This window comes from Coccinella septempunctata, chromosome 6 (assembly GCF_907165205.1).
Source record: "Coccinella septempunctata chromosome 6, icCocSept1.1, whole genome shotgun sequence".
In the NCBI taxonomy this organism is placed as follows: domain Eukaryota; kingdom Metazoa; phylum Arthropoda; class Insecta; order Coleoptera; family Coccinellidae; genus Coccinella; species Coccinella septempunctata.
In genome coordinates this window covers 16,481,765-16,503,503 of record NC_058194.1, presented here as the reverse complement: position 1 = coordinate 16,503,503, position 21,739 = coordinate 16,481,765, and the positions used below count along the sequence as shown (strand labels likewise).

The following is a 21,739-nucleotide window of genomic DNA, read 5'->3' as shown; positions in this document are numbered from 1 at the left end:
GTCGAAATAAATAAATAAAATAAATAAATCGTTACTTCAAATCCCCTTCCGATGCCCTGAACTGTTCAATTGCGTTTTTTTTTAAACGGATGAAAAAATATACAGTGCAATTATCAGTAAAAAACGAAGAAAATAATTCAACTTCAACGCCCTCTATCTTTTTCCACCGCAATATTTTATTGAGGTCTATTTGGTCCTATCGCAATATTTTGGTCCAAACAATATGCTTTATTGTTTGATACCTAAAAATGTATTGCTGACATTCAAAAGAATATATATATATATATATATATATACAGGGTCTTTCACGAGGAACCTCACCCATATTTATACGGGAAACTACTGAACGTATTTTCATGAAATTCGGCACTCATAAGTATTTCACGATGCTGATGAAATCTAAAATATATTCAAGGCATGAGCACCTCCGGTTTTTCCGGAAATGACGTCAACTTCCGTTTTTCAAATTAGAACACCATTTTTTTATTGCAGAAATAGATTCCTTAGAAAATTTCAAGTTATTTTGATGTAACATTTTTCAGTTTTGGTTGGAAAATTCTCTTTGAGAGGGAAAATTCGAAAAAAAAATCGAAAATAGAGCTCCGCTGAAACAAGAATAACTTCGAGGTTTTTGGATGGAAAATTTTCATTTTTGGGATTTTTCAAGATGTAAGATTGATGTATCCACTTTAAAAATCGAAATCGCGATTCATGATACAGGGGGTGAAAAAATCGCTTTCAAAGTTAGGGATGACAAAATCGTGAAAAATCAATTTTTTCAAATTAGAACCCCATTTTTTTATGGCAGATATTGAATCTACGTTAAAAAATAATGTGAGTGTATGCATCACACCCTCGCCCTAAAATGGATATTTTCTGAGTTATTCACAGAAAACTGTTTTTTAAAAAAAAAGAATGTAAACCATGGTAAGTTTCTGCATATGGTTCATAAGGAATTATTTATTTATCACTGGAGAGAAAACCGATGGCCGATTAGTTGAAATAAAGAGGTTTCCGATACAAATTCGAATCAAAATTCGCCATCTATTTAGGAACAACCTGTAACTTTTTTCTCTTGCATATTAGGGTAGTAAAATCTAAAACATGGTTTAAGTAACAGTTCCTGAAAATTTCATCTTTTTGGCGTGAAGGGAAAAGAAATAGCTGAAAATTCAAGACGAAAAACAGTTTTTTGTGAATAACTCAGAAAATATCCACTTTAGGTCAAGGGTGTGATGCATACACTCACATTATTTTTTAACGTAGATTCAATATCTGCCATAAAAAAATGGGGTTCTGATTTGAAAAAATTGATTTTTCACGATTTTGTCATCCCTAATTTTGAAAGCGATTTTTTCACCCTCTGTATCATGAATCGCGATTTCGATTTTTAAAGCGGATACATCAATCTTACATCTTGAAAAATCCCAAAAATGAAAATTTTCCATCCAAAAACCTCGAAGTTATTCTTGTTTCAGCGGAGCTCTATTTTCGATTTTTTTTTCGAATTTTCCCGCTCAGAGTGAATTTTCCAACCAAAACTGAAAAATGTTACATCAAAATAACTTGAAATTTTCTGAGGAATCTATTTCTGCAATAAAAAAATGGTGTTCTAATTTGAAAAACGGAAGTTGACGTCATTTCCGGAAAAACCGGAGGTGCTCATGCCTTGAAAATATTTTAGATTTCATCAGCATCGTGAAATACTTATAAGTGCTGAATTTCATGAAAATACGTTCAGTAGTTTTCCGTATAAATATGGGTGAGGTTCCTCGTGAAAGACCCTGTATACCCTGTATATGTGGTATCTGATTCGAAATAATTGAATTCAAGAGGAGTTCATACCACGAGACTTTTTCGCCATCCGTATAAGTCGTAAGAGGGGAAAGACTACCAAAATGTGGGGTGTTGTCAGAACACTCGAACGATCAGTAGGAATTACGAATATTACAATAGTTTCCACTTTCGTCGAAAAGATGGCAGCACTCCACGAACGTCTTTTTTCAGTATCAGCAGGTTTCGAATTGTAGCGAATGTAGAGACTTTTCGAGAAATTTTTTTAGGTAGAAATTCATTGAAAAAATCGTTTCACCTCGGAAAGTGAATAACATGAATGAACATCTATTCTTCCCTGAAAAAATGTTTCCATTTAACGAGTAAAAATTTTCTGGCTTTCCGAACTGACGAGCTGAATGAATTGAATTTTTATGCAAACCCAATAATAATCAGTTGTTACTGACGTAAGATATACCTTTTCGCTTTTAGAGCTGACCACTGAAACGGTGTAGACCGGCCCCTCTTAACTTTTTGATTCTTGTCACTCAAATAAGATATGAACCAATCAAAAGCCACATCTGATATTTACAGTTATCTTAATTTTTTATCTAAAAACCCTCTATTGTCTCAGATGCCTCCTCAACAACTGTGAAAACCCCTCGAATGACCTTATTATTTTCTATCGATTTCAACCGCTCACGAAAAATATTCACCTCTGACAAAAATATTATTCTCGCACCAATATTTAATTAGTTAATCTCCATTTCTAAAAGAATGGGCAAGTTTCCTAAAACTACAAAATCGAATTTAAGATTATTTATGGAAACCCTTTTTCATTAGTTATCCAACACCTGAAAGATTCGCTTCAAAATTCAGAAATTTCAGTAATACACCCTTCGAAACTTAGTAATCATTCGAATATGTTAAAGCTTGTGACGTAGAATGCCTTCAGTAAGGTCTAGTAATTTTTGTTAATTTGACAACAGTGGAACCGATCAAGAAGATATGGACAGATTAAAAAAAATTGTTTCTGTAATCTGTATCTGTACCTTCTCAAAACCGATGACATTTTGTGTCATTATTTGTTTTTCTTGTGAAATGTGATCACAAAACTTGATATTTATTACGTCTATGTTGATCAGAAAACTTTCATGACCATTATTGACTCGATGGGCGTTGCCGGATATTGAAAATGACGTAGAATGTTCATAAGAGAGCACTTCTGAATTCGAAAAAAATATATTTCGATATATTTGAGGTATAAAGATTTTAATAACATATATTTTGAAATTTAGGAAAATACCCCATTCTCATTTTTGACACTTCATTTTTATTATAGAAACATTAATATTTTTGTACATAAATAAGTACACCCTACAATTGATATCAAAGAATTCAAATAATGCTCAACTTGGATATCCTAGCATCTGATATAATTGAAGGCTATTCCAGAAACTCCAAAAACTAAAGAAAAAATGGCTGAAATCCTTTTCGATAAATCAGCCCAATTTCGATTCGAATAAACGCCTTTCTTGTAAAAATTGCCTTACCCGAACAAGAAAAATAACATCCTGCGGTTACTTCCATGTTACTGAAATTCGATTACCTGTAGCAATTCCAGTTGATGTATATCGATGACCGATATATCCTACGGCTCGCAACTAACGCATCCGTTCGCACAGAATTCATCGGAAACGGCCCGATTTTTCGAGTTGACATTTGCATTTCCGCCTACCTCTGTCTGCCCCAAATATATTGTCGACAGGGGTTTCATTCTGGAAAATCGGTAGAGTGTTAATTCGTCGAATTTTTTCCGCTCAAAGGGGATCAGCCCTTTGTTACGCGAATTACCCCCTCTGGAAAAATGCGCAGGATTTTTTAAATAAAAGCTATTCGATTTCCATCTCATGTTGCCTTTAATTCCATATAATATCATGTTTCAGTCTGATGGAATTGTTTGGTGAGAAAATGAATCATTCTTCAAAGAGAATATAATTTCAATTGGTTATTTCATGTGTTGGAATGTTTTGAATTTTTAACACTATATCGGGGTAAATTTTTCATGATTATTCACTGCCATTCATTTATCAATACGGGGTCAGACATCCTTTGATTTTCTCTCTTTTTAATTGACAACAACCACTGATATGACTCTCCAAAACAAAAGGGACTTATCGAGCTCATCGAACACCTAAGGATCAAAAGCATCACTTGGGAGACCGGACTCAATCGTCAGTCAGATCAGGTCAACAAGGTTCGAATATTATAAATTTCAATATTCAAGGATTTCCGACGACTTAAATGTCTCTCTCAGAAGATTATGGTGCGAAAGTGATGCTCCTCACACTTGAACTGGAAACACCGTAAGAGAATTTTCAAAAAGATTTTCTCTTTGTAATCTGGATTTTCATATACAGATTGAGTAGTAACGTAAGGAAAAAAGGCTCAGTAGAAATAGAGAACCTCAAACTTAATGAGGATTAGGAGTTCAAATGTCGCTTTTGGGGATATTTTGATTTATGTAAAAATGCTGAAATGTATCTTCGTATGCTGAATTTTTCGCTGATATTTCACAGGATTGTTGATATACGCATTCCCAATCAACTCCCAAGGAGAAAATTCAATAATTGCAGGTCCTAGTTCAAAATTTTAATGTACGTTTCGGGTAGGGTGATATATTTTAAATTGCTATAACTAACAAATATAAACAATCTAACCTAATTGACGAACTTGATGCACTTTCTTTTTGCTTTATTCCCATCTTGTTTCCGTTAAATATATGTCTTCTCCTGGTAATATGTTTGTGTTTCGCACAATATTTTTTTTAAATTTTGAATAGGATGTAGCTATAAATTCAAATTAGAAGTACCAAAAACGTTTATTCAAGCTTTCCTCTCAGATTCTCTTCAAATCGTCTGGAGGCGAAAATATTTAATATTACACTCCGTTACTATGGGAGCAAGTATCTTTTCATCATGAGTTGCGAAATATTTTACTTTTCGTAACTGGTTACGAAGGGTGAAACGTTTCAAAACGTCAATTAGATTTTAGAAGTGTCAATTCATATGTCAAAATTAAAAAAATTATATTATCAATCCCTTCTTTTTACGTTTTCTACTAACTTTTGTTTTGCTCCAGATATAATTTCGAAATTGAATCAACTATTTATGTTCTTTACTCTTTCTTTCGTTATTCTTCTAATCTTCCTTTTGTTTGGGATATTAGGTATTTCGGTATAAGGCCGTCATGTTTAAACATATCGAACTATTCATTATATTTACTGTTTCTGTTCTTTCTAAATATTTCTCATCTTTTTCTTTGTTTCAAATTTAATTTCGAGATAGAGACATGAAAAAGCACATTTGAATCCAATGAAAAACATGACTTGCAATATGCGTGCTGATTTGGTGGACAAATTCGATATCATTGCACTCATACGAGTAAACTTTCTTTGGCGTTTTACTGCAATTTTATTTGATGTATCGAACAATAAATTAATCGCCGGTCACATAAATCATTCACAAGATATATCAAATGGAATTATAATTTTTGGCCGAATACCCTGCAATCTTGTAAAACCAATAGCTATTATAGATTGGCTGTAACAGGTATTATCAGTCGACTTTTCAGAGTATAGAATTCAATGTTTTTTTGCCAATTTAACGAGAAACAGAACAGCACAATAATGGTCAGCATTTACTCTTTCAAGATGGAAATGCTCCTTTTTTGGTTAATCTGCCAATTGGATACTTACCTTTGTTGATATTTATATAGACAACATCTCAAGTTTATTCCATGGGGATTCAAATCACGTTTGTGTAAGGAGACAGGGCTCAAAACTGACACCACTGTAGGTATTTTCGCTTAAATAAAATAGTTTCATTTGTGCATGATTATTCACTATTCTCGGGCTCAAGGCAGTTGTCTCATGACCGGTAGAAACTTCCGGAAATATTGAATAGAAAAAAGGTGAAAAAATTAAGTGACCAAGAATATAAAAGGTTTCAGATTTCAGAATATATCTGGCAGAGTTAAAATACCTATCTTATGATATGGCCTTGTCCATCTCGTTATTAATATTCAGCAATGCTGTAAAATAATTATGATTCTCTACCAAGCCACAAAACAAGCCTGATGGTTTGATACTTCGATCATTCAAGCAATTCTCTCATCTCGACTAAAAATGAATTGTTCAAGGTAAATTTTTTTCTAGAAAAACCACAATTTACATCAACAATAATTTATTGAGGAATTCAAAATTTACATAAACTCTTAACACAGAGAAGTCAAGCTTTGGTTTCAACAAATTCTTAAAACTTCTGTACAAAATATTTCATAAAATAAAGACAACAGCAGATAATAATGAGGAGGGAATAAATATTTCGATGTGAAAACTTATGACTTACTCTTTCTGTCATATCTACTGAAATGAAAATATTCAAGAGACTCATTATCACATATATATCAATTGAATTCGGAGTTTTCCACAGGTGTGTTAGAATATAAATAACAATTCTTCAGATGCAGCAAAATACTAATTAATGGCTGTGGAACTTTCTTTTAATTTGATTCCACGTCATCAATATTGAAGCATTCATGATATATGAATAGTTCTTCTTTTGGAAATATAAAATTATTATAAATTTTTTATTTCCATGACATTCAGCTTAAAAAATCTTTCATTATCTCCTGTGCTCTACGCATTTTCTACTGTATAAAAATCCGCTCGATTGATCTCCCAATAAGATATTAATATTTTTCAGAAGAAAGCTGTCAAACTCAAGTCAAGGTCATCCAATGTTTTCCAAATTCTTGTTTGCGTAAGCATCTTTCGAAGGAAAATATGCAATTATTTTTTTTTGGAATAAAATAAATTCCATAAATTTTTCGCACTTTTTGAAAAATTTGTTTGCTGAAAAGTCATAATAAAATTGACTTCCCTAAAAGCCTGTGTGCACGTGACCAAACCTCGTTGGATATTGGGATTAATAAAGAAGTTTTCGTTGAACCAGGATTTCAACTCCATTTGGAAGATGTGTTTGTTGAGGTACAAAAGAAGCTTTTTTATCTGCGTAATGAATATCATTTGTGTTCGTGAGCATTTGGCAATTTATATAAAAATGTATTTCATCTACTCTGTTTTCATGTTGCATGCAAGGAACAGATAGAACAGATCTCCCTCATTTAAAATCTCAGATCTCAACTCACGTATTTCACTGAAACTGGGTACCTGAGTGGAAATGTCAATATTGCACATCAAAATGAATGATATGAAGTCCTCTGATCCCGAGATTAAGCTGCAACGGATACCTATGTTCAGGTTTTAGTATCATTTCGACCAGATTAAACCTTTCCGAGAAAATCGTAAAACGATTATCGAGGAAAATGCATGTTTTTGATCCCCGTGAAAGGGGATCTTCCGAAAATCCTCTTAATGATTCAACAAAGAGACTTTCAATGTGACTTGACATATTTCCGCTAGAAGGATCGACCCTGTTTTAAGTTTGAACGTAAATAAAAAGATTTAATTCGCATATATGTGCGCTCATACGACTACTCCAGTCAGAAAAAAGAATATGGTATATGTGAAGCAGATTCGCCTGATAAATATTATCACATACGTACGATATTTCGTGCGTTAGTTTCATGCAAGATCTTGAATTTGCCGAAAAAATTAATTACTTGCATTGGGAGATCCTAAGAGCTTTACTCTAATATAGAGGAAAATATATGGATCGTTCGAAAAAATTCTTCGTTAAGCAGAATATGAAATTTGAAAGTCGATGTTCTGTACCTATTTGAATTGTTGTTTAGTAAATATTGTTTGACAGTCAAACAAATAAGTGTATTGATTTTTTCCGAAAGAATAAATTAGGTATCTTTACTTTTGCAGACAATTTTGCAGATCATAATAGTTGTTTTTTTTTTCGATGAATTGTGTCCACAATTCTTTGTTGATAACGAATGTTTTCGAAGCAATTTTTTGCGATTCTTCAGTGTTTAATGAAATGCAATCATGAATAAGACAACGTTTCATACATTGAGGTAGATAAATAATGAACGAAATTAATTTAGATAGGTAACATGAATTGATATAAAATTTAAAACGAATGTCACCAAATCGAACTAGCCTACCACCATAACTTAAAGTATTGACAGAAATACGTCGAGGTAGATTAGATGCTGACTATGGTTTTAGTCTGTGCTTTACCCTGTACTTCATCATAATCATCTCAAGCATGAAACACTTCATACCTCCAGAGAAATTCATTCCATGGAAAAACGAAGGAGTAAAATTTATTCACTTTTTCACGAAGGTTAAAATTCTGCACACAAAAATAAATTTCTCCGTCAAAAAATATACTTGACCTTGAAATCAGACTTGAAATTGAATATTTTGTCTCCCTGAAGACTAAGAAACTTTCATTTGAATTATCTTTCATCCGGGTTCTTGTCAATCAGTTATTTCAGTGGATATTTGAAATGTTCACTCTAATATATACTTTATGAGCAATATTATTCGAAACAGCAAAGTCATAAGAGTGGACCGGCAACCTGAGACACCCTGTATATTCATTCTTTAGTTCATTTTCATGAATAACTGAGACCATGACCTGTAAGATTCGAAAATGTTTGAATTAAGCATAGGTCATTAAATCAATTCAAAAAGTATTTCCGAGTTGAATGTGCACGAATATATCTAGATTCAAGAATCTTTCCCATTAGTTACTCCGGTTACTCGAACATTTATTAGAAAAAAAATTGAAATAGACTCACCGGCAAGATAAACGATCCACTCAATAAATCGATGAAGTTTGTTTATTCATAAATGTTTTGTTTTGAGCACGATTTGATTGAATTTTTTTAACTGTAGGTAAATTTATATGAAATCGATCACAAGTTCTGATTCCCAAGAAAATTAGGCGTATGTCATTTTATACAGGGGGAAACGTAATTTGTTTCTTCATTATAACTTGTGGATTGTTCAATTGTCTCACCTTGTAATTTTTTATTTCATCATCAAGACACATCTTTTCGTTACTATTTCATATTTAATCATAACAATATCTCCATTTCTGTGGAAGATACAGGGTTTTCAGGAAAGTATCACATTTTTACAATTTCGTTTACAAATTCAACTCAAAATCCGAACATAAAGGAAAAAAAATGAAAAGTAAGTGAAAAACATAAAAGACTGAATAAGCAGTGTTTTTCCCCGTATACACGGATAACAGCTGCATTCATCTTAGTATGCCCTCAAAAATGGTTGAATAAACGCCTGGTCGATTTGATTCTATTCTTAACGTCTCTAAGCTGCTGCAAATTTGCGAGATCGTATTTTCGTATCAAGAGCATCCCTCTTTTGGAGTTCAGATCTGGGCTAAGAGCAGGCTAATTCTATGCTTGGATATCAACATCTGCCAAATACTCTCAAATACAATCCTAACAACATGCGGTCGGGCATTACCATGCGTAATCATGAAATCTTTTCCTATTAACGATAAGTCTATAAGTAACAATATGTTGCTTCGAAACTTCTCTTATGTACCTATCGGCTTGTGATAGAGAGATTTCATATAAACTTACTCACAATTAAGTGGAGTTTATACTACGAGACTTTCTCGCCATTCGTTTTAGATGTAAGGGGGTAAAGACTCATTCATCATCATTGCTGTATCCCGTTATCGGGAATAAATCTACAGAAAGACATAAAAAAAAAATTAATTTTTTAGGGCTAATTGCGACTGTGTGTCCTCCTGTGACTGAAAAGACTACTAGAATGTTGGATGTTACCAGAACACTTGAACTATCAGTAGAAGTCGAAAAGATGGCAGCATTCAATTTCTGCAGGTTTCGAATTGTACCCAATGGCGAGACTTTTCGAAAAATTTTGTATTTGGAAATTCCCTGAAAATTTCACCTCGGAAAGTGAGTGACATGAATGAAAATTTTTCTTCCAATGAAAAAATATTCATATTCTTTTTTCTGTTTGAAATATAAAAATATTTCTGACTTTGAAAGATTACGAACTGAAAGAAATGAATTAAAATGAAAACCCCATATATATTAGAAGTTTCTTACGTCAGATATACCTTTTTGCTTTTTGAACTGGCCACTGAAACGGTGTATACCCCTCTCAAAGATCAAATTGATCAAATCGGACGCGCAATAACAGATCCATCAATGAACAAACTTAATCAATTTATTGAGTGGATAGAAAATTTTTCCGATGAGTATATTTGTGATCCATTTCAAAGGATTTTGTACTTTATTTTATCGGAGAATATCGAAAAGTACGCCAAAGTTTGAGATCATTGAATATTCCAATATTATTTGCAATTTAGCTAAACGCCAAACTTTCATCAATAGGTTCATCAACTTTCAAATTTTGAACACATACGTCCAGTTGCAGAAAAGTCCGTTAAAATTTAATACTTCATCAAAATGTTAATCCTCCATTTTTCCCTTCGAAAATAACAGTTTTAAATTTTGATAGGGCGTCAAATCTTAATGCAACTGGGCGATAGACTACTTAAAGACGAATTTTTCGATCGTTCGATATTTAGTATCAACTTAAAACATTTCCCGATGCAAGATCAGTCTCCTAACTCTTTCTCACTTCATAACAAGCTCAATTAAACATCCTCACTAACCGATGTGTACCTAGAACTCGGTGAACCGGCCTCAGGTGAGGGCCTTGCCCCTTCTCAAGGAGGTGGATTTGAGCGGTCTTGGAGGGTGAAGCGGGTATTTGTCTGGACTGCTGTTAGCGGCAATATCGTCACGAAAGGCCAAGAAGCCCAGCTGAGCATGTGAGGCCTCATTCATTGCCCTGGAACGGATGCAGGCCATGTACTGATCCGTCGATAGGGGCTGACCTCCCGTACTTCCGCTACAGACCTGAAAAAAGAGAATCGCTTTTATTAAAGTTCCAGAACGAAAAGTTCGTCTTATAATTGAAATTGGTCCGGTCCCATTTTCTTTCCGTCCGCTGTAATTCACCGAAGGATGAAGGAACGAAATTATTTTCTCACTCAGTTTTTGTTAGGTTCGTGTCCAGCCATTTCGCTCTTTTATTAAATCTCGGCATGAAGATTTTATGGGATTGCTGTTAGCAATAATAATAAATATTTCAACCGTGCATTCTCCAGGTGAAGCGAGATATATATCTCCCTTTCTGAATTCAACCTATGAGCGCCAGTAAATGTTCAATTTGGATCACGACCTGGAGATTTAAAAATTCTAGAGTGGCCATGTTCTGCTCCTACATTTTTTTAAATTTCATACCTACTTGTTTTTGAAGTTTTCGAAGACTTTTTTGTGTCGGTGTTAATATGATTCCATATTTTCGTTAGAGTTACCAATTCCAGTTTTATTAATTTCCAAATGCTTGTTTTCGTTTTTTTTTTGAGTCTTGAACTAAGCAAAATGGGATGCGAAGTACAAAATACAGCTCGTGCTCCTCCCTTTGACAGCGACACTTGTGGAATTGACGTTTTTAACCTTGTTACTGATTTATTTGAAGTTGTAACTATTTTTGCGCGCCTAATTTTAGGAATAAATGTGTGATCATTATGCACAAATGTCTGTAATTTTCAGCAGCAAATGGTCTCAAGCGATTCAGTTAGGATGGTGTTACTTGACTATTCTGAATGGTATCCCTAACTTTTTTACCATAAATGGATAAAAGATGATTTGTTCAATGATTTTTTTATCAACCCATTTTTGTTATAGGAAAGGAATGGTTAAACTTAACGAAAATGAATCTTATCTCTTTTTGTATTTCAGAGACAACTACATACACTATGAGAGGTAGTTTTTTGTAGGGTAATAATTGATGAGTTATTACTAAGTAAAATTAGAATTCAATGGTTTTACCATCTTATCCCATTTATATAAAAAGGGGATAAAAAACCAAATCACAGTCAATAACAGAAGGTTCCCGACATGACAAGCCATTCAACCAACTGAACTTCTCTCTTACCCTTGTAGATACACTCCCAAATTAAACATAATATAATAGATTGCGGTATATGTAATTTTCGAATATCGGACTCTTTACGGTTTATTCGTACATTAACAAATCTTTTAATTTTTTTTGTTTATCTGTCTGTTTTTTCGATATGATCTCTGGATTGGCCAACCGATTTTGACTGTTGAAATAACGTTTCTCCTAATTTCACGTTTTCGTCGTGACTTTTACAACATTACAACTTCGTCAACTTGATTGTTTTGTAATGGTTATTTTTTGTGGAACGATTCATTTTGGCGACTTCTACCGCTTCTTCAGAAAAAAAGATCACTGTTGGAAAAACCCTGTATTGATTTTTCCATTCGGATGATCTATATTCTTTCTTAACCTCACCCAAAATTATAAGGAGAACTGAAAACAATATTCTCATATAAATCATTTTTAGTATGTTTTCCGGAATGCCGAGAAACGTTTTCGGAATTCTGTCGCCAGTTGTAATGGAATTTAGGGATATTTTCCTAATTCGGATGATCACAATTATAATCCTAGTGACTCGCCTTTAAACCTTAGAACGATTGGATCTTCAGGAACTATTACTGAAGAATGTTTTTCATTGTGTCTCAAGTGGTGCGATTGTTGTTTGACCCAATAATTACTTTTATGCCCATTGAATGTACCACTCTCAGTAATATTCGATTCGTTACTCCAAAAGAAACAGTCCAAAAAATTTATCTTCTTGAATTTGAATCAGGATTCTTTCAAATATTGGCTTGAATTAAATTTATAAGGACGCATCGACTTTTTTTCGGAATACTTCTGACGCTAAATTAGCTAATCCTAGATCTTTTTCACCGGTTTAGAGAAGGAATAACACCTTAAATTTTTCCGCAACTATACACTCACAACCTGTATATGATGACGAACTGTGAACACGAAACTAACAAGCATGCAACCTACTCATAACAATACGCGTTTGGGAATCATTCTGCATTGATAAAAGCCTCTCCAAAGTCATATTATGAGAGGAATCACCAGACTTACATACCCCAACCCTGTTAAACTTTGTTGCATGGGGATTACGGGAATTCTTAGAGAGCTCCAGAACATCACTGTTCCCAGTCGAGCAACTTGAGGTATGGCTTGTCTTTAACTGCTTCGCAAATACGAATTAGTCGGTTAACAGCCTCTAGATTGATCCTGGTTTCGCTCGAAAATAAGATATTTTGCAATTTTTCAACGTGCAGTGCAACTTATCGAGTTCAACCATTTTGTTATCAATTCTAGACTTTTCCATTCATTTCGTATTTTTTCAATGATGCAATTTTTGCTGAATAAATTACGTACTTTTATTCTACTTTACTTTTTCCGATAATATGATAGTAACCTGTACCCGATTTTTAAATTTTATAATTGCTAAATGAAATTAGTGGATAGATAAGATAATAAGTACTTCAACACAAAGAGGAAATTTTTTAGACTGCATGTACAGGATAATCCCATATTAGAGCGAATAGAAAAATTTTTTCATAGTAGCAGTACAGTACAATTTGAAAAAATATTTAATTGAATACTGTAGAAAAGAGTGCCACCACCGCAAAATTTAAAATCAAACCTTAGATGAGTTGAAGATCACCTTTAAATTTTCAGTCAATATCAAAATATCCCCCTGTATATCATGAAGCAAGACCGTCAGGCCCTTTACCTTTATGCCCTCAGTTTATGGTTTCCGTTTATCGATTCCTTCCAGGAAACATTTTATAAAACATTTAGGATGGCAGAGCCAACATACTCCAAAGTTGATTGCGATTCGGTGGCAATTCTCCTCAATTTGGGTTATTACAGCATATGCAAGTTTAAACTGAATAATTATGAGTTTCATTCATGAATTTTTCGAATGCACCGCGGAAAATATTCAAAATCATTCTTCAAATATGAGGTTTTAAAATTTAAATAGCTTCGTTTCTAGTTTACGATTTGGCAACAGCGCCTACTGTTATAAGATAACAGCTGTTGATTTACAGCCATCATGAGGCGCGTACTCACTGGCGAGCCTCAACAGCAACAGGCCATAAAAAATCCCATAAAATTTTACGACCTTCCTCGTTCGTCGCAGACTTCATAGACAGACATCTTTGTCTATATCATCAAGAAAGTGTATTTGTTGTCCTTTATTATCAACGCATATTTCAGTCAATGTTGCCAATTTGTACAATAGAAACGAATCGCTTTAAATTTTAAATACCCATTTTTATTTTTCATTTTTGTACTTAAAATATTTTTTTTTGGGAATCGGTTGAAATGGTTATTTCAATGTCCAATTAACTTTTAAGTGAGCAAATGTTTATGAGCTGAAAAACTGAATTACATGATTTTCCCTAATGGTACTTCTCCATCTATGACAAGAGTCCACAGACTGGAGTCACAAAGTGCCAAAGAGCACTCTCATATACAAGTAATTACGAATCTACGAGACTACACGTCTCTGAAGTGAAAATGCTCATTTCTGTACTCGAGATCGTTTAATTCAGTGTTTTAATTCAGTTGTGAATTTTCGGCTACATCAATTCAACAAATATTTGAGCGGAATACTGGGTCATGGCGCATAAGATGTCAATGTAATATAGAAATATGAAAAATTCACAGACAGAATAGCCAGTGTCAGAGAATAACCATTGACTAATCGCTAAACTAATAGTGGGGTCGTTTTGTATCCCACAATTGAATTTTACATAACTACATAACGAGTGTGGCAATATAACTTATCGGATCTTCGTGTCATGACTCTCCCATTGTGCAAGTAATTTTCATCCATCATTCCCAAATTAGTCTACGATATTTCATTGTTCACCATCCAGGCAAACCCTTTAATTTTGATGAAGACTAGCTCCCAGTCATAGGCCGATGAGTAAGTTATTATAAATTCATTGAAATTCCAAAAAAAGTGTATTGAGTACTGTTTAAAAAATTGATTCTTGCATTGTCGCTTCACTATACGATGTACGATCTTAGCATCAGCATCAACAGAAAGTCTATTTGATGCTCCGGGTTACTTATCGACGGATTTTATGTATCTGAATTAATTTCGATTATTATTACCTTAATATGAAGGCATCATTGGATAATTATTTCAATCCTCGATTAATTTTTTCGTCAGCCGAGAAAAATTTCCCAGTATAAACATTCTGGTTTTGCAAATGAAGTGGAACTGATGGTGACAATAAGAAAGAATGAACATTTATCATCAATAGTTTCGGCATATTGCACACATACCTTTGGATGCCATATATGAAAAATCCCCGGATCTGTAGCTCGTATTACTTTTATGGAGCTCTTCACATACTTCCGGTATAGCATCACGTCCTCTCCGCCCCAACCTACGATGTCCTCATCGAACCCCTTGACTTTCAGGAAATCGGACCTATAAATACAAAAAATAATATGCGTTTCGATTGTATGGAAAACTATACAGTGAAATTGCAAATAATTTTCCCATATTTTCAAAGGAAAGAAAATAGACGAATGAAATCGAAACAAGTTGAAATTTATGCCACAAGGTTCACTTTGTCAAATTTTTAATTTTCAAACTTGTTTCAACTAAAAAAGATTAATCTCACGAATTGCATTCGAGATTATTTTCATAGTTCAATAGTCCGTACGAAAATAACTTTCATTCGTTTTTGAGGGTGAATGAACTACAGGGTCCTCCAGAAAGGATGGTTTTTTAAATATCATCAAATCGATCATTTTCACTCCAAAGCAACTTTATTGACGGATTCAAGTTAGCAATGGAATAGTATTAGTGGAGAATTATGTGTGGAAGATCACATCAATCATGTGGTGGCCGTTTTTGACGATGCCTTGCTGTAGGCGTGCTGGAGGCGTTCTTGGAATTTCGCGTAGACTCTTTCCAACTTGCTCTCTCACAACTTGGACAACTTCCACGCGAATCCTTCAAATCGTCCATATTTCGAGTTTATGCTCGTTTATGAGATACTGTCTGTCCTATCTGCCGGGCCCTGTATGTTAAAATAAACATGTATTCATACCTAGCGAAAAATCTGCCGATGAAATATTATTAATGGCCTTCAAAGATTAATTTTCAACTGTTTTGCCTTACTTGAATGAGAAGTAGTAAAAAACTAATGAAAAGCAAGTTCACAGCGCAATATTTCTGTGGAAATTCATATTTTGCGATTCATAGTTAAAAAACTTAGCGGCGATAAATTAGTGGCTGTGTGAAAATTTTTCGAAGACAAAAAAAAATATTTAAGAATGTTGCCTGAGATTGAATTTGATTGAGTTGCTTTGAATTGATTTAGGTAAATCATTTGTTGATAGAAGTGAGAGGGTGATTCAAAACAACAGGAAAATCAAGAAACTGGAGGTACTGTACGTATCTACCCTTGACGAACTTGACTCCTTTCTCACATTTATCAACTCCCTATCCAGAACTAAATTCACATTAGAGATTTCCAATAACAACAACATCAACTTCTTGAACCTGAACATTACTCTGAACAATTCGTTTAGTTATGATATTTACCGAAAGCCCACACAAACTGACATTCTTATCCCTAAGTTCTCCTTCCATTCACCTCAGATCAAAAGGACAGCCTTCTATTTTCTTCTAAACCGCCTGCTTACTATTCCCCTTACTGAAACAAACTACAACAAAGAACTGGTAACATCTACAAGATAACCACCAACAATGGCTACTCAATACAATTTGTTAACAACATCTTGGCCTCTATCAAAGAAAAACGCACCTACAAGAAAGTATACCCTCACACTCCTATCAAGAAAACTTATGTGGTGGTTCCATACTTCCATGGATACAACTGCAGACTAAAATCTCTGCTTACTGATCAAGACCTGAGCCTTATTAACAACTCACATAGAACTTTAGAAAGACTACTGGTTAACGCTGCGTGTTCCATTCAGAATGAGCTAGCGCGTGTATCTGTATGTCTTGTCTGATTTCTGATTTTTAATTTCGAAGATACTCAATATAAATTTACATATTTCCGATCATATTTCTCTCGACGCTGACCTGATGATGGCCCCATGGCCGAAATCGATCGTCTAAGTTTATAAGTATCGATAAAGCGTGTTTTACCGATCTACCCCTGATTATTCTTATACAAATGTAGATATTTAACGAAAAATTGTCATAATTCTGAAAAATTCATATTGAAACTTAAATAAAGAAAGGATTAATAAAAAAAAAACCTTATCGGTGACCAAATCACCCTCAACAACAAAAGGTTAATTTCGATAACAAGATGTTATGGTTGCCATTTTAAAAAACACAACTACCCTACGTCCCTTGTAGAGGGGGCACGATAAACTCAATTATACATAGAAAGTTGCGAAATTTTAAATAGAAATTGATTGTTCTGGCATTTTTCTACAAAATAGTAAATAGGGTATATCAATTTTGTACTTTAATTTTACTCATTCTATTCATTCAAGTATCCAAATAACGTTTATATATTATCAAAACGAATTCCTCCAGATCGACTCTCGCATTGTGGACAATCTAATCTTGTCAGTAATGAATGTTGTGATCGATGCTCTAAATACTGCGTTTAAACGAGACGAAAATAACTGAATCATTATATATGTACGTGCCAAAATTAGCAAATTCTCTAGAACATTCTATCTCAACAGAAATTAAATCATAATGCCTTCAACGAACTAATTATATCTACTGTTTGTGCCCTTCTTTCATGCCCAACATTTCTTTTGGTGAGCTTTTCCCCCGAAACTGATTCCTCTGGAACCATTATCTGGTGATGGGTTTCCAGAATAAACCGTCAGTCACGATATCGTTTCTGACGCCTTACTCCCGAAGAAAACGGGGTTAACGGGCTGGCCCTGCCCCCCTTCTAATGAATTTCCTGCGAACGTGTGTTTTAGATGTGATACTTCAGTTCGGAAACGACAAAAGGGATGTTTTTGTGCCATTAGCCGCTTCCAAATTGGGACATTACTCCAGAAGATGGGGAGGTTTTCTGTTGGAGTTGGAGTGGCTATCGTTTCGTACGAGGAATTTCTATGAGGCCGAAGGGAGAAAGGAATTTTTGCATCTTTTGATTGAAAACTGGATTTGTTTCGTAACTTAACCCCCTTGATTCAAACAATTGATGATAATTTATATCATGATATAGTACAGGAAGGAATCCATATTGGTTGAATATTCTGAGGAGAATATGATTAAAAGAATAAACAAAAATAAAAATTCTAAAGATATAAATGAAAAGATGTCAGATATTTTTATAAATTTGAAACAATTTGAAAAATGCGAATTATGAGAAAAACTGATCTGAGTTAACATAAATTGAAAAACTCCATCAACGCCTTATATTTGTTACTCAATGATAGTACACTTCCTCTAATAGGGCCAGTATATTCGAAATCGAATAAATGAACCAATGAACGAATCAACAGCAGCTGTAAACCAATATCTGACACATGAAAAAAGTGTTTTTTTCAGATTTGAATATTTCAGTGGTTCTCAACCACTTCTTACGGAAATTATAAAAGAATAATCGAATATAATCATATCACTATAGTGACAGTCGGCGAAGAGATAGGATCCATGTGAAATCAGATAAGTAGCTTCAAAATTGAAGATGCAGACTACATATTTTTGACATATTTAATTCATGGACGAAAACTTGTCCTTTCCATAGTTTATAAGGCGACTGATTGTGGAATAAGGAATAACTGCAAATATTTTTCAATCAACTAAATACTCAAATTTGCGATAGATCGTATACAATCTGATGACTACAAAACGTTTATTACAGCTGATCATAGATATGTTGGAGAACATGTCAGGCATAGGTGGCAACTTGGAGTCCCGTGATATTTTTTCACTTAGGCGAAATGATCAGATGCCGCGAGTGTATGAAACGCACCGTTCATATGCTTTAGAGTCGGTATCCTATTTCATTATGGTAATACGGTTATTACTTTTCCCTCCAGATGAATAATCTTCTTATAGGTAAATATACATTTTATCCTTAATTGTAAAGAAGAAATTTGCCGAAATGAAACAGTAAGGGATGAAATATAGATGTTGATGACGATTGATTATTAACTCCTGCCAGATATTGCCTTGTACCCAAATTCATCCCTTACCATTTTATCCTTATATACATTTATTTCTCATACCTTGCCCTATTAATTTCACTATTTTTTTAGGAGCAATAATCCCTTAAACCTAACTTCTCGCATAGTTAGTTTTATGTAGCCTTTTTCCGTGTCTTCAGACCAGTGTCCCCAAAAACTTTAATTGCTTACCCCCCAGACAACAAAACAAAAATGTTTTCTTTACAAACTGCAATAGAAAAAATTAATTTTCACCTTGAATGAAACATGTACCTAGATAGTATCAAATATAAATAATATACTTCAATTGTTTACTCCCCAGACAACAAAACAAAAATGTTCTTTTTCAAACTGCAATGAAAGAAATTAATGTTCACTTTGAATAGAACATGTAGGGGAGACTAGGGAGCATTGATACATGGGGAGGCTTGATACAGGCTTATATCCGCGATCTGTAGCCGTTTTCAAAAGTATTATACTAGTGAACACTATTCTTTGGCAGAGGGCATTGCGTGACGTTAATCTGTAAGGCTAACAGTAGTTTGTTTGTGAAATATTCAACGAAGAGTGTTTCGAGGTGAGAAATTGTAAGTTTTTACTCAAATTACCTAAGGGTTTTATGATCATGCATTAATTCTTCGGCATAAACAAACATTTCACTGGGAAATATGCATAAAACTACTCAATTTACAGTTTTATTCGCTTTTCAAAATATATGAGTTTAAGATGAAAACATAAATCCCTTTAAAAATTGCTTTCAGGGAGGTTTGAGACATTTGTCGTGGGGAGGCCTGATACATGTATCATCTTCAAAAAATATTCCGTAGCTAGTTGGATAGGCCTACATGAAGGCGTCTTCACCATCCAACATATCAAAGGGATTTTTAAAAACCGTACAATCCCCATGTATTTAACGAGGCCGACTTTTCTTGTGTGGAAGTGACTAACTGACAATTTCCTGATTTTTCTACACCTATAGGACCAAAGCAAGCCAGTATCATTGCTGACCTACCTACTGAGCTGAATAATCCTCTCGATTACTCTCACAGTACATCGAATCAATCCTCCCATATGTGGGGAGGCTTGAGACAGTTTGCATGTTTTTGTGTTCAACGTTCTGTACAGAATAAGATGTTTATGTTTTGCGACTTCTATATTTATTTTGTTGAACGATTAATTGAAGAATTATATAATATAAGAAAAGTCCTGCTTCTTCATATAATTCAGTTTCCAGAATAAAAATTCCAAAAAACGTATCAACCCTCCCCAGTCTCCCCTACCTAGATAGTTTTGAATATATATATAAAAATACATTTTTTTTCAATTGGACAATTCAAAATGAAAACTTCCACTATGGCAGAACAACGTCTACTAGGTCAGCTAGTAAATTATATAAATAGTAAGGCTTTCTGAAAGATTCGTGCAAAATTCGATTGTTGCGTAGAGGATATTTTCTGAGGTGTGAAATTGTTTTTCTTGTTATAATATCGACATGAAGTTTTTCATAAGTCTTCGTATCTCTCCACTCCAACTATACGCTAAATTGGATCAGTATTTTTTTGAATATTGGGAATCAAGTCCATAAATGAACTACCGCGTCTTCAAACTATTGAGTATTTATATCAGCACTCAATCTCTTGATCAAACCTGAAAATTTCGAATGCATAGCTCTCTTCTTATGGAAGTTAGATAGTTTACGGACGAACATATTGAATTTGACTGTGAAGAAGGTAGACGCTATACACTCGTTTGAGATCATTTTCCAAAATTAGAAAATTGTATTAAAACAATAGTTCAAAAAATTGCGGTTTGTTGTTTGTCACAAAACAACACAAATAACTACGAACTTGGCGTGCTATATGTACTGGCCAGCTATCATTTTGCAGCCACGTTACATGACGTGTGGAAGCGTACTTTTTCTAGAAATACAAATAAATGCCAGTGTTTAAAGCTCGGCTCTTTTCATAGGGGACAATAATTCTCCGTCTCAAATCACCGCCCCTATGAAATAAGCGGAGATTTAAAAGATAACACTCATCTGGATTTTTTATTAAATCATCTGCCGAATCTTTTAAAGAAGAACCCCTAACCACACGTCGCTGCAAATTAATGGCTGCTTGGCACACTAAGCACGCCAAGGAAGTTTTATTTCGATGAAAATCAACCACTGAGATTAGTTGGATGTCTTGTTCCCATTCTGTGGCTTCCTAGGTCGCCCGATTCAAATCCATTAAGCTTGTTCGTAGGGTGGTTCACAACAGTTGTGAACTGTACAGAGCAAGCGCAAATGGATTTTCGCTACCCTAAAATGGAATTGCGCTGTACAGAGCACTGTACAGTTCACAACCGTTGCAAACCACTCTACGAACCATTATATTTTTTCTACCGAGTCTACATAAAAGAGAACGCATACTTTATATCGATAATGAAATGAAATTTAGGAAGCGCACGACTAATAGAACGATCACTTTTGAAAAGATGTCATGTTCGAATTCCAGGCCGGAGTTTATTAATTTGAATATTTGAAATTTTGAAAAAATTTTCAATTGGTGTAGGCGATATTTGATGAAACCCCATAATTAAAGTTCAAACAGATTATATGATTTTCACAAAAATGAGTTTTTAAACTACGCACGTGTTTCTTGAGTTTTCCTTCAACTACCTGTAGATGCTGTTGTGATAGCGACTCATTTTGTTTAAATCATATAATCTGTATTTAGTTCGGGAATAATTTAATTTTGTTTTTGTGTGCATACAAAAGTGTAGGTACCATTTCAAAAATGGTTTTCCTGCTATTTCTTTAATCTCTATGTCTCTCTATAGTTTTGTCCATAGCATATTTGGAAAGCCCTTACTATAATACACTCACTTTCA

General features: G+C 34.0%; 1 protein-coding gene across 5 annotated transcripts in view; it reads right to left on the bottom strand.

The window, feature by feature from the left end:
* Positions 1–10,019: 10,019 nt before the first annotated feature.
* The window catches only part of LOC123314829 (chondroitin sulfate N-acetylgalactosaminyltransferase 2), a 122,061-nt gene continuing 110,341 nt past the window's right edge, over positions 10,020–21,739 (bottom strand). For all 5 annotated transcript variants that reach the window (XM_044900205.1, XM_044900203.1, XM_044900204.1 and 2 more), the window contains 2 exons: positions 15,020–15,167; positions 10,020–10,677 (listed from right to left, as the gene is read on the bottom strand). In XM_044900205.1, the coding sequence (XP_044756140.1) occupies positions 10,462–10,677; positions 15,020–15,167 (364 nt within the window). In that variant the 3' untranslated portion in view covers positions 10,020–10,461. The remainder of the gene's footprint in view (positions 10,678–15,019; positions 15,168–21,739) is intronic.